This window comes from Medicago sativa, chromosome 7, assembly GCF_051527215.1.
Source record: "Medicago sativa cultivar Bolivia chromosome 7, Bolivia_mono, whole genome shotgun sequence".
Lineage (NCBI taxonomy): Eukaryota > Viridiplantae > Streptophyta > Magnoliopsida > Fabales > Fabaceae > Medicago > Medicago sativa.
This window is the reverse complement of record NC_140755.1, coordinates 94906153-94920125: the sequence shown is the minus strand read 5'-3', so window position 1 is coordinate 94920125 and position 13973 is coordinate 94906153. Positions and strand designations below refer to the sequence as shown.

General features: G+C 33.2%; 1 protein-coding gene across 1 annotated transcript; it reads left to right on the top strand.

Moving 5' to 3' along the window:
- Positions 1-9463: 9463 nt before the first annotated feature.
- On the top strand, positions 9464-10798 carry GAMMA-TIP (gamma tonoplast intrinsic protein). Its single transcript, XM_085725588.1, has 2 exons — positions 9464-9924; positions 10093-10798. Exons 1-2 carry the CDS (start codon positions 9544-9546, stop codon positions 10462-10464), a joined length of 753 nt encoding a protein of 250 aa, XP_085581714.1. The 5' UTR covers positions 9464-9543; the 3' UTR covers positions 10465-10798.
- Positions 10799-13973: the final 3175 nt, after the last annotated feature.

The window sequence follows — 13973 nt, the reverse complement described above, 5'->3', positions numbered from 1 at the left end:
ACATTCAATAGTATTTTACATTAATATATATTAATATTTTTCATATTGGATAAATGCATCATTCATGTTGAGATTAGGTACATGGAGAAATCTTACACAAAAAATAAACTAAAATTCAATGTACTTTATAAAATTTCAAAACGAAAATACAACGAGGACGGGGCAAAGATTCTAAAGTTGAATGACTAAAATACAATTAAGTCATTTTAAGTTTTAACACATGCTTGCGCCATTTTGTCCTTTTCTGTTTTCTGGCCGGTGGGTATGGGACCCCTTCATGTTTTCTTCAGAATAAAAATTTCATTGTCAACAAAAAATGCCATTCATATCGATTTTTTAGTTAACTTGTTTGCAACTTTGAATCCTTGCTATAAAACTGTCTGCTTACAATTTAGGAAGAGCAATAACAATTTGTCTTGTAAAAAAAATAATAATAATAACATTTGTCCATCAAACTTTGGAAACTCACATATATAGCCGGTCTTAATTAAATCCAAACACAATTTTAGCTGATTTTTATGTTTGCAGAGTGTAATGGACTCTATTTCTTTCAAATATTAATCGACATGTATTATTCATGGTAAATAAACACAAAATATTAGAATGATAAACATGGAAATATAACTTAATTTTTAAAATTTTCAAAATAATTTTATGGTGATTTGTAGTGTCAATTAAAATTGATTGAACAAGTTAATTAATTAATTATTTCCCTCAAAAAAAAAAAGTTAATTAATTATTATTACCCTCCAAACATAGCTCATCTTTTTCTCCCATACTTTTTCCCTTTTTCCCTTTTGGTTCCCTGCACATGGCAAGCAAATGATTGTCCTCTCCATTGTATTTTTGCCCTAGACACTTATTCATAAGAAATGCATAGAACATGGAACTCTATATAGTTAAGTTAATACGAACCCGTATAGATATACTCTAATCTATGCTGACACGATGCGACACTGTAACAAACAATGCCCAATAATAATAACATATCAGTGGAATAAATGCGTGAAGGGATTGTTTTTGAACCAAGACAAGAAATAATTTCATCAAAATGGAAATGGTCAATTTATGTGTATCTATATGATGCCTAAAATGACTTCTAAAATAAGCACTTATATTATTTTTTTATAAGCTTGTCCGCCGCACCTTCTCACCAGTGATAGATTTAGATTAGTCTTCTCCCTGATCCATGTATGATATGATATTCTCCCAATCTAAAATCTTATTTGTCACGTGATGGCCCCACTCAATACAGCTGGAATTGCTGTAACTCAATTTCAATATTGAATTGACCAATCAGTATTAGCCGGTAAACTAACATGCACTGGCCCATTTCCACGTCAATGCCACGCTCTATTCTTCCTTCTATCTGAGGATTGTTTCATGGCCTGTTTGGTTTAGCTTTTCAGAAGCAATTCTAGCCAAAAAGCAATTATAAGCAGTTTTAGCTAAAAAACAACATGTTTGATTTGGCTTTTCAGAGAAGCAATTCTAGCCAAAAAGCAATTATAAGCAATTTTCCATGAAGCTACAAATCCTAGCTTTTAGCTTTTCTATAATCAATTATAAACAGTAAATTGTATATTTTATTATTACAACCTATTATTTTCCTTTATTGTCCTTTATCAATTCTCCTTCTTTATCAATTCTCCTTTAGCTATGTCTATTTTAGTAATTATACATTCAAAAGCAATTTTGATCAAAATCATCCAAACAACATTCAGTTTGTTTAATCAATTCTACATAATTGTATCCAAACATAAATCAATTCTCTCAGAATCAATTCTGTCAGAATCAATTCTATCAGAATCAATTATATTCAAAGCTGAACCAAACACACACTCAAACTAAAAATGTATGCCACCGGGTTTTGGATAATCCGCTTCTATATATATTAGAAAAACTTGACATAAAAATAAAAGGAACAATATTGATTTGAGGTTATCAGGTTGTAGTCATTTGTTCTGTCAAAAAAAAAAAGGTTGTAGTCATTTGCGAAGTAGAAACCCTAGAGATACAAGTTAGGATACATGTAAACACTCTAACGGACAAGTTAATATAGGAGTAAGAGTGAGAGGTATTGAAAGGTTAGATGTTGCATCCCTAGTGTTAGAGATGAAGATTGGATGATGCATATGTATTGTTGAAAGGTTGATAAGAAAATGTTATTGGTGGCGGGCCATCGATGTTTAGCTCGTGTCTAATACAAGTCGTTGAAGTGTTATGAAATGAGAGAATTTTAGTTAGTCGTTGAGGCAATGATAAGATGGAATAATCCAATGTTGGTTAGACTTGGTCTAATAAAAATGTGTTCGAGCCTTAACGTTTTGGATTTTATATGCAAGGAATTAAGGGCTTTAATCAGCCTAGAACAAATATATATTAAATAAGTTGTAATGAGAAATATATCCTTTTTTTGTGATATACAATATCATAATTCAAATATTAAGAAAAGTCGTTAGCATTATCGTACCAATGTGTGAATTTTGAGTTGGGACTTCAGTTTAATTTTGTTGTAAGAAACTTTGTATGACATCATTGTAAGAAAAAATTATAGGAATATTAGAATTTTATTATGTGGCTATGAATGAAATGGAGTAAAATTAACTAATAGCAGCCATAGCGTATTCGTAGTATTTATTTGGGTTTAAGAGGAGAATAAGGTTAGTGACAGTGATTGATAAATGATGTGAATGGTTTTGTGGTGCTTTTTGGACGGTTTTGATAATTATAAACACAAGACAGACAAAGACAAATGCTGCACTACCACTCCGTCCAAACACACAGCAAGGGCGTCACGTTGTGGTGGTCCTCTTCACCTCATTGTTTTAAATTTCATGTGCTGCGGGGAGGCGGAATTTTATATCATTTAGTCCTTATCATGCTATTCTTTTTCAATAAATTATGTTAATTTGTAATTTTTTTAAGAAATAAAACTAGTTTGTTGAGATTGACATCGAAGAGAATCAAACATGAAATATTGAGATTTGAGAAGAACACACTTCAAGGTTCCATGCATATGTTTTTGGATAGAAACATATGTTAATTATTGTTTTGGTACATCAAAACGTTCACATTTGTTTGAAATTGAGGTTAATAGAGGTTTACAAACAACCCTCACACTTTTAAACCCGATTAGATATATTTTATAAAGGAAAAAAATTGTGAGGTGGCTTCACAGAAGACCCGAAAATAGATAGTGGTGTGAACTTTAGATCGGAGTGTTGCCAAATCCCCTTAGAATGTAATATTAAGTTTTTATAAAGTGTAAATCATTTTAAAACGTAAGATGAACATTGTAACTTTTTTAATCTCTTATCGAGCCTAACATGTTTTGTCTCGGGAATTTTGATTTTTCTCACATTACACTCGCTCACATTAACACTATTAAGGTTGTTGCTTGGATACGATGGATGACTCAATTGATTATCTGTGATGTCATATTAGGTTTTTTATATTAAGTCTCTTCTGTCTTTATAAAATCAAGTTATAAAAAGTGTTTTTTTATAAACTCTTGTCAAAATTGATTTGTAAGGTAAATGGTATCACTTAAAAAACAAATCAAACTGATTGTTAGCTATATTAAACTGCCGGCCTAAATCCAAAAAGACTATTTTTTTTTGGTTAAGAACGAAACTACTCGTTTGTTGACTCAAATAATTACAAATTGTTTAGGCAACCGTTAAATCAATCTCAGCCTCACAATTTCACATGCATATACCTAATCATTGACAAACTACACAAAAAATTAACAATATAAGCTCCTCTGACAAAATAAGAGAATATGGTGTTGGTTTTATTTTGAGTCATACGCCATGAGTAAAAAATAAAACTTCCTCTCTTTGAATCTTATGAGTGGGGCCATTTGGATCTCGATTTATTTGGTTTCAACATAATATATTCAGAGTAGAGGGACTCGCTATAATTTTTTTATTTTTTTATTTTTTTTATAGAAAAAGAAGGCACTATAAGCTTGTGAACAGAACAATTGAAGTTGGCATATGCCACATAATATCCTTTCATATTTCATTTTATATTATCTAAACAAACTTTGGTCCATTACCTAAATTGTTTTAAACACATTAAGGCTCTGTTTGGTAAAATTAGCGGATAGCTGATAAGCTGGCTGATAGCTTTTAGCTGATAAGCTAGCTGATAGCTTTTAGCTGATAGCTTATAGCTGATGACTGATGACTGATAGCTGATAAGCTAATTGAAGTGTTTGGTAAAAATAGCGGTTCAACTAGCTGTTAGATGTAAAATGACATAAAATGATATTTTTATTCATACTATAATTCATTATTACTATTATTATTATTATTATTATTATTATTATTATTATTATTATTATTATATGTATATGTATTATTAAATATTTACCAACAATGCATAGTTACATAATATTATCTTGAGTAATTTTATTATACTGAATTGTTATAGTTACGTAATAAGACTTTTTTTGAAGGAAGTTACGTAATAAGACTTAACAACGAAAGTAATATTCAGCTTTAAAAAAAAATGAAAGTAACATTCTTATAGGAAAAAAAAATTGAAACGTACTCTATAAAAAAAACTATGGAAGGCATTTTCTCAAAAGAAAAAAAAGACGGAAGCGCAACTGATAATTATTTCATAACTATTTTAGTTTGAGTTAAAAAGATAAAAGTGGACTTTAAATAAAAACATAAGGGTAAAACTGGAATTAAAAGTGAGACGCTATAAGCTATAAGCTCAAACGCTACTTGAAGTAGCTTCTGAAAAATAGCTTATAAGCTCATGGAAATTCGTGAAATAAGCTATAAGCTCGTTGTAAAAAATGTTACCAAACAGAACTTATTTTGTCAAACGAGCTTATAAGCTATAAGCTATAAGCTAGTTATGTGGCCTTACCAAACAGTGCCTAGAACTACTACATTAGTGATAGTAAAACTTCTGCCACATTAAGGCTCTGTTTGGTAAAATTAGCTGATAGCTGATAAGCTAGCTGATAGCTTTTAGCTGATAAGCTTGTTGAAGTGTTTGGTAAAATTAGCTGATAGCTTTTGCTTTGAATAATAAGGGTAAATATGGAAGAAAAAATGAGAAGCTAAAAGCTATAAGCTCAAAAGCTACTTGAAGTAGCTTCTGAAAAATAGCTTATAAGCTCCTGAAATAAGCTATAAGCTCGTTGTACCAAACAGAGCTAAAGTGTTACCAAACACAGCTTTTTTTATCAAATGAGCTTATAAGCTAAAAGCTCTTTTTTTGGGTTTACCAAACAGAGCCCTACTAGTACGTATATTAACCAAAAAAAAATAACTCTACTATTACATCAAAATACCATCATGGCCCCGTCTCGAGGCCTAATCCACTATATGAAGAGCTGTATTAGAGGATATTGTATTATAATAAGCTTGAACAGATCCAATGGAATCATTAGACATCACAATCTCGATAAACAATATTTTGTTTGATCCAATTAAATATTAATTAACACTTTTGATAACCTTTTTTGTGCTCATAATCTGCCAAACCGACTTCATGTTAATTATTTAGCATGATGAATTAATTTGAAATGTTTGACAATATATATGATATGACGATGATTGCGATTTTAAAGTTTCCTTTGAAATTTATCTCATTTTCAATGACTAGTGAAACAATGACTTTCAATACTATTTGGGATAGATTTGAAGATTCACTCATTCATAAAGCGATTTATGAGACAATAATTAATTCACTATTTTTATTGTTATTATTTTACCTATAATATTTTTACATATTTTATAAAAACCAGGGGGGGGGGGGGGGGGAAGAATTCAAGAGACTAAATTTTTATCGCGAGGGAAACAAACATATATAAGCAGGATCCACCAAAAGAGGAGCTTTAGAAAATTTGGTGCTAAATAATTTTTTTTTCCAAGAAATTTTACGTTTAACATTATTTTTGGCCAGGTATTCCACATTTGATATACATATCATCTTAATTTCTCAAAAGAAATTGAAAATCTTATCACTATAACTGTAATGCATAAATTTGTTCTCTAGAAACATTTATGCATGAATGAATGACAAATGTAAATCAATTCTTTTGAAAGCGCATGACCCTTTGAGACAACATATCAAGTAATAGGGGGCATGCATTTTTTTTTTTTTGAGGGAAGGGGGAATGCATTTTGTATAAATAAATTAAATATATTGTATACAATTAAAATATTAGTAATAATATATCTAAAAAGACCTAACTGCGCAACACATCGTTCGCTTGTGTTCTATTATTATGTAATAATTATAACTTAAATAAACCAATGTATCTTGTTTTTTTCAAAAGTTGAGATAAAAAAAATGTAACAGTCGATATATTTTAAGAAATTGAGAGCATCTATGTCAAACCCAAAAACCAATTGAGACAACATATCAAGTTAATTTAGGATGCAAGTGTTGCGTTGGATTAGTTTCATCCCTCCAATTATATAAGAAATAAAATTGAGCAGTACTTTTGCAATGGCTTATAAAATATTTTGATGATAACGTATTTAAATAGATAATAATGCAATCATTAACAACCAGTGATTGCGACTGAGTTGGCAAATCATGTTCATAATATTTAATCCAAAACAAACACATTGAACTAATCCATCGAATACACAAAACAAACACAATTGAATTAATCCATTGAATACTCATTAGGAGTGCTCTTTATTTGTAAATGTAACTCTTGTTACTCCAAACTTGAAACGGTATGCTTTTCTCACCCGTTACACATTTATTTGTCGCTAGGTTGGTCCATTATTTTTCGCAAAATAATGATAATAGGTACAGCACATTCTTTTTTTAGAGGAGGTACACCACATTCATTTGAACTACTTGGGTGAAGGAAATAAGCTTAAAGGACCTGATAAAACGGTTTGGATTATTGAAGTTGTCATGCTAAGTGAGAAAAACTTTTATCAATATTTTGTTGCGGCATTTCAATACTTGTTTTAATATTGCAGTTTTCCATTTTAGAAATAAGGGTTAAATATGTTAATAGTCCCTACATTTTGCGCGACTTTGAAGAATAGTCCCTACATTTCAATAAATATTTTTAAAATCCTTACATTTTCTCTCCGTTAGTACAATTGGTCCCTGCCGTTAAATTTTGTTGACTAGACAAACAGAAGTTGCCACATTGACAACACTAGGATGACACGTGGCCTAATAAATGACATGGGATGCAACATGTCAAAAAAATTATATAAATTAAAATTTAATTATTTATTTGATTTATTAAATAAAACAATTAAAAATAATCTCCTTAAAAAAAAACCATAATCACGGTTCACAATCCTTTTGTAGAGAGATGAATGGAGAGATCGTGGGGAAGGAGGAGTTTGATTTGGGGATTGGTTTTTTTTTTTTTTTAACTACAAAGTGTTCCTTAGTTGATCTAATGGATGAAATTGACTTTCCCATGGTGGGAAAGGATTGCCCTTTCCCATGTGAAACTCCACCTGAAATTAAAGGTACTATGGGTAAAGTACAGTAATAGAAGGAAGCCAATAACCTAGAAAACATCACCTCCAGGCAAAACTCCACCATAATCACGGTTCACAATCCTGATGACCCATTAGCTCACTTCTTAGTTTTCTGATAAAACACTTACCACCAAGGGTTTTGACAACCCTGGGTTGTTTGGATTTGGTTGCATAGCTATGACGCGGGCGATAGGTGAGACGTTGCACCATCCTCGATCAAGCTTTTGCTACCTCTGCCTCACCGCTTAGCTTATTTGGGTTTTCAGAGAAAGTCTTTGTAATGGGTTTGATACATGGATCGGGTTGTGTTTTACCCATATTTGCCTGCCCAACCCATTTAAGAAGTAAAAAACAAAACAAAAAATACCAAATCATCAATCCGTTTGCTTACTGTGTAAAAATTGACGGCAGGGACCAATTGTAGTAACAGAGAGAAAATGTAAGGATTTTAAAAACATTTATTGAAATGTATGGACTATTCTTCAAAGTCGCGTAAAATGTAGGGACTATTAACATATTTAACCCTAGAAATAAAAACCATACATATTAAGTATCATGAGTTTTTTTTTTTTAACAAAAGAAACATAAAATATGAAAAACTGAAATAAATTTTTGAACAAGTAAAATGCCTCGAAACAGAATATTTACGTGATTCAAGGGGCACAGGGTTCAGCTGTTTGCATTGTAAAACTACTGTGTGTAACAAATAATTGAGGGGACCAACTTAGCTAATAGCTTTGAGGAAAAAAAATCAGCAACTCCAATTGTAGGACATGGATTGGAGGGAAATCAAATTCAATTACCGAAAGGTACTTTTTTCCCTATAATATAAAGGTAACGTTACCCAAAAAAAATGGCATATTATAAGAAAAGTCGCATACCTATATACCGCATTTTATTTAAATAACAAATACCTTATTTTTTTGGTGGGCAGTGCTAATCTTCTATTAATCTTATCCAATTTATTTTATATTAGTGATTAATCATGTCATTAGAGCTATAGATTATTAAATTTGTTGCATTATGCACTACAACAATTCACAATTACTTCATTTTATTTTATGCTCGCCAGATAATCATAACAATTCTATTGCTATCTGTTAAAAGAAAAAACCATTCTATTTCTATAATCATGTACTACGTTCTTAAAGTAAATGAAATGTGTAGTAGGTGCTATTGCTCTTGGAACAATCTAGACATCAAAAAAGCCAGAAATAATTACCACCAATAAGCTGATGACGTGGCTCTTATCCATCGCCGACACGTGTCAATTCAAGGAAGGTGGATCCCCATATTGCTTCGCTGTATTTGAGAGCAACGCAACACTAGGGATGAGTTATATCCAAAATATTTGAAATTGAAATAAATAAATAAACACAATCAATTAAAAATGGAATTAGACTCTTTTAAGTTCTAACCCACCAAACAATATCGAAATTGTTAGTTTAACATCTTCATTTATGTAGTAAATTCAGAACCTAGCATTTGGGTGTGAGTTTTAATGATACTTACCATTTCATTCGCAAATCAAAACAATTAAATCAAATGATTCGAGTCTTTTTTAAATTATTCAAAGATATTAGATTCTAGTTCTGTCTAAAAAGTTGTAGTTAAACGACGTTTGATCTTTATCTTTTAATAAATAAGTTGTCATTTATTATGATCTTCATCTTATGAGAAATAAGTTTGTCATCCATTATGATTTTACTCGGCCAACAATATTATTGGTTCACACAACAACAAAAAAAAGGAAAAGAATAACATGCATGTTAAACAGGCTGTCACCAAATAACATTGTTTCTTTTCTGGCTTGGTTTTTATTAAAATGTTGATTCCTCCCAATTTTGGAGCTATTATGAAAGAAATTCTAATATTGAAATATATCAACCGGTAACCCGTTACAACCGGTGAACCAAAAGGCCGGTCGTTCTCCATATAAGTAAGACACAAGCATAGGAAGCGAAAACAAGCAGAAGCGAAAACCAGAAAGCGCTTTCACAGTAACTAGAAAGAGTGAGTGTTTGTTTACAAAAGCGATTATTTCAACATGCCGATCAGAAACATCGCCGTAGGAACTCCTCAAGAGGCAACTCACCCAGACACCTTGAAAGCTGGTTTGGCTGAGTTCATCTCAACCTTCATCTTTGTCTTCGCCGGTTCAGGTTCCGGTATCGCATACAACAAGCTTACCAACGACGGTGCTGCCACCCCTGCCGGTCTCATCTCTGCCTCCATCGCCCATGCATTCGCTCTCTTTGTTGCTGTCTCCGTTGGTGCTAACATCTCCGGTGGACATGTCAACCCTGCTGTCACCTTCGGTGCCTTCGTTGGTGGTAACATCACCCTCCTCCGTGGTATCGTTTACATCATCGCTCAACTCCTCGGATCCATCGTTGCTTCCGCCCTCCTCGTCTTTGTTACCGCTTCGGTAAGATACTATACATTATCAGATAATATAAAATAAAGTTAGCTATGTTATTTAGTTACCCTAACATGCAAGAGTTTAATTTTCATGCAACTTTAATATTTCATCGGATTTTATATGTTTAATGATCTGACGATTATGATTGAATATATGAAAATCTTTTGTTTGCAGTCTGTTCCAGCATTCGGACTATCAGAGGGAGTTGGAGTTGGACCAGCTTTGGTGTTGGAGATTGTGATGACCTTTGGATTGGTGTACACAGTGTATGCTACAGCCGTTGACCCAAAGAAGGGTAACATTGGAATTATTGCACCAATTGCTATTGGTTTCATTGTTGGTGCTAACATTTTGGTTGGTGGAGCCTTTACCGGAGCATCCATGAACCCAGCAGTGTCATTCGGGCCTGCTGTTGTGAGCTGGAGCTGGTCCAACCACTGGGTCTACTGGGCTGGCCCACTTATCGGTGGTGGAATTGCTGGGCTTGTCTATGAGGTTCTATTCATCAACAGCACCCATGAGCAGCTCCCAACTACTGACTACTAGATGGGAAATGAAATTTGAAATTGTGTATTAATGAATCTCGATGATTTCTTTTTCTGTGAATGTAATTTCCTTTGTTGTGTCCTTTTTTAATTATTGAGGGTTGTTTCTTTTGTGTTGAAAAATGGTGGCCGTTGATCTTTGGTTGTACGTTGGTTAGTGATGATGGAATGGTTAAATTATTTTGTACATGCTTGGCCTAGCAGGTTCTTAGTCAGCAGGTCCACCACTGAATCAATGTTATAATTTCGGGTCTGCTTGGTTGTATGATTGATTCAACTTCTTTGTTTTTTCTCCCTTCAAAAGAAAAAAGATAAAAACTTTGCTTTTTCTTGCATCTTCTCTTAGAATTGATTGAAATGATTGTCCTTTTTAGTTTGATTTAACTCTTACTAATCATAAAGGAAATGAAACTTGTAGAAGAAAAGAAAAGAGTTAATTAATGATGCTATAGTACGACAATGAGTTTAGTGAGAAAATATGGGAGCATATGCCACATAGGGGACCCCCCGTAAGGAGGATGAGTAAAATATGGACCTTTTTTGTACTAGAAAATTAATGTGGGAGAATGAATGTGGAGTGGTTAGAGAATGGAGTGTTATCCCCTACGAATCTCTAATTGTTTTTTTGGTTATTTTGTTACATTCCTCTTATTCTAATTTCATATATTTTTCTTTTGAACTACATATATCTCAAGCATCCAAATGATCACTCGTCCATCACAGTAAAGCACCCATAAAATGTGAATAAGTGTGGACCTCAAGTATATACAATAATATTAATACATGTAATAAACGGTTAGTTTTGTTTAATTAATTATTGAATGATTCCCACAATAATTTCATATGAAACCCGTATAAAGAAAAGAGTGAAATACGCTTCATATGACACTCAATTCAAATTAGCACTATAGAGATTAAATCAAGGGAACTGTCGTAATTATTCTACTCCACACAAGCTACCCATGTATTGTTTTTTTTTTTTTTTGAAAGATACCCATGTATTGTTAGTGGGTGCCTTTTAACTGTTGTACCTTAATTGTGATAAATTCGTGTGGATTATTTCATTGTATATAGCATAGTCCAATTCGTAAACCCTAATTGAATGATTATTTAACTTGGAGTTGAATAGTGTGAAGCAACCGTATTGACAATACCTACACGTATGAACCGATAAAATCTAAATCTAAATCCTATTAGTAGGGATTCTAATAATTTAAAATAGAATCTGATACAAATGATAAAATGTAGGATGAATATTAGAGAGTGAGTTTTTTTTTTTTAAAAAAAGAAGATAATTTGTTAAAATAGTAATTAATTGTAAATGATGCACATGGTCTGTTGGAACAAAATGTGTTTAACAATGAACCTTAAAGAGTTTTGATGATAACAAGGTATTAAAAATTGTAAATTGGACTAGCTAATATTTGTTCAAGTGTACAGGACCATAATTATAAAGTTACATCATCATTGGTTCTGAATGAGCAAATAAAGAGCAAAGGAAATGAAGCTTAGATGATTCTGAAGGCAAAGCGCTCCTGAAGTCAAGCTGCTCCTGAAGAAATACCGCTCCTGAAGTAAAGCTGCTCCTGAAGAATAGTGCTTCTGAAGACAAGAGGTCCAGAAGCCACATCATCAGAAGCTGCGTCATCAGAAGCTGCAGAAGTCATATCATCAGAAGCTGCATCATCAGAAGCTGCCTCATCAGAAGCTATTTCACCAGAAGCTGAATCTCAACTGGATTTACAAAAGATTCAAGAATTGAAGAATTATCAATGCAAAAGCTGTCTATTGGATTCGAAAACACAAACAAAGGATTAGTGGAATTTGCAACGGCCATTTCAAAGGTGTTTGAAGGCTTGTGCTTGCAATTTGGACGAAAGCGTTGACATTGTACTTTGTACGAATTGTACAACCACGTTCTCCACTACTCTGTTTTGTGTCCACGCTTCAAGACAAGAAAACAGCTCCAGAATACGGTCTCGCCTGCATAGATGTTCCTTTGGATAAGGAATGGATTTCAAATTTGTTCTTCATAGGACAACAACCAAATCAGGCAATATATCATTGGTGAAAGATCAAGCTTCAACAACGACTCTTTGGTGCGCTGGCAATTTCACAACGTCTCTTTCACACCTCTATATAAAGGAGTGAAGACCTAGAGATTTGGTAATGCAAGAGCGCTGAACGAAAGACTCACAAAATTTTCACAAGTACCAAACCTCTGCTGAAACTGTTCTGCATTCACTTAGAATTTCTGTGTCTCAAAGTCATATCTTAGAAATTCTTAAGTCCATTGAGTCTGTATCTGATTTGTATTGTGAGCACCTCTGATTGTATATCAAGTGTTCAACCTTAAACAATTTTCTGTGTAATTTTGTTTAGTTAGGAAGTCTCTTGCAGTTGTGCTTGAGCAGGAAGTCTCTTGATTGTGTTCTTGAGCAAAGGAAGTCTCTTGCTTGTGTGCTTGAGCATTGGAAGTCTCTTGCTTGTGTGCTTGAGCATTTGTAATCAGATATTACTCATAGTGAAATCTCCTTGGAAGTGCAAGGGGGACTGAACTACTTCCGGATTGTGGAAGGAACCAGTATAATTGCTTTGTGTCGTTCTTCTTCTCTCTCTCTATTTTATTCCGCTGCATTTAGATTCTGATTATCACTTCAGAAGCTGTCTCGCTTAGCTTCTGATCAGTGTGTTCAGTTTTTAGGAGAAACGAAGAATTTTTCTAAAACACAATTCAACCCCCCTTCTTGTGTTTTTCTCACCTTCAATTGGTATCTAGAGCCTTGGTCTGTTGTGTAACACTTAACCGTGCAACAGTCAAAGATCTGAGAAAAACATGTCTACTCCTCCTCCTACTGGTTCTAGTGATACTAGCTATAAACATGTCTCACATGATTATAGTGATAGTAAGAAAACCAGTGTTGGAAAAGTTCCAAAGTTCAATGGAGATGCTGAAGAGTTCTCTTGGTGGAAGACCAACTTTTACAGTTACATCATGAGCCTGGATGAAGAATTATGGGATATTCTGGAAGATGGTGTTGGTGATTTAGTCCTTGATGAAGAAGGAGCTGCTGTGGATAGAAAGAAACATACTCCAGAACTGAGGAAACTTTACAAGAAGCATCATATTATCAGAGGAGCTCTTGTCACTGCCATACCCAAAGCAGAATACATGAAGATGAGTGACAAATCCACTGCTAAAGCTATGTTTGCTTCTCTCTGTTCAAATTATGAAGGGAGCAAGAAGGTCAAAGAAGCAAAGGCTCTCCTGCTTGTACATCAGTATGAGTTATTCAAGATGAAGGATGATGAAACTATTGAGGAAATGTACTCAAGGTTTCAAACCTTAGTTTCTGGGCTACAGATTCTAAAGAAGAGCTATGTTGCTTCTGATCATGTAAGCAAGATACTCAGAAGCTTACCTGCCAGATGGAGACCAAAGGTGACTGCCATTGAGGAAGCTAAAGATTTAAACACTTTAAGTGTCGAAGATCTTGTTAGTTCTCTCAA

What these genes read in the sequence shown, in the direction of transcription:
- GAMMA-TIP (XM_085725588.1), top strand. Translation starts at nt 9,544, where the DNA reads ATGCCGATCAGAAACATCGCCGTAGGAACTCCTCAAGAGGCAACTCAC. An exon ending in TCGTCTTTGTTACCGCTTCG is followed by an intron (nt 9,925 to 10,092) that starts GTAAGATACTAT and finishes TTTTGTTTGCAG; the next exon opens with TCTGTTCCAGCATTCGGACT.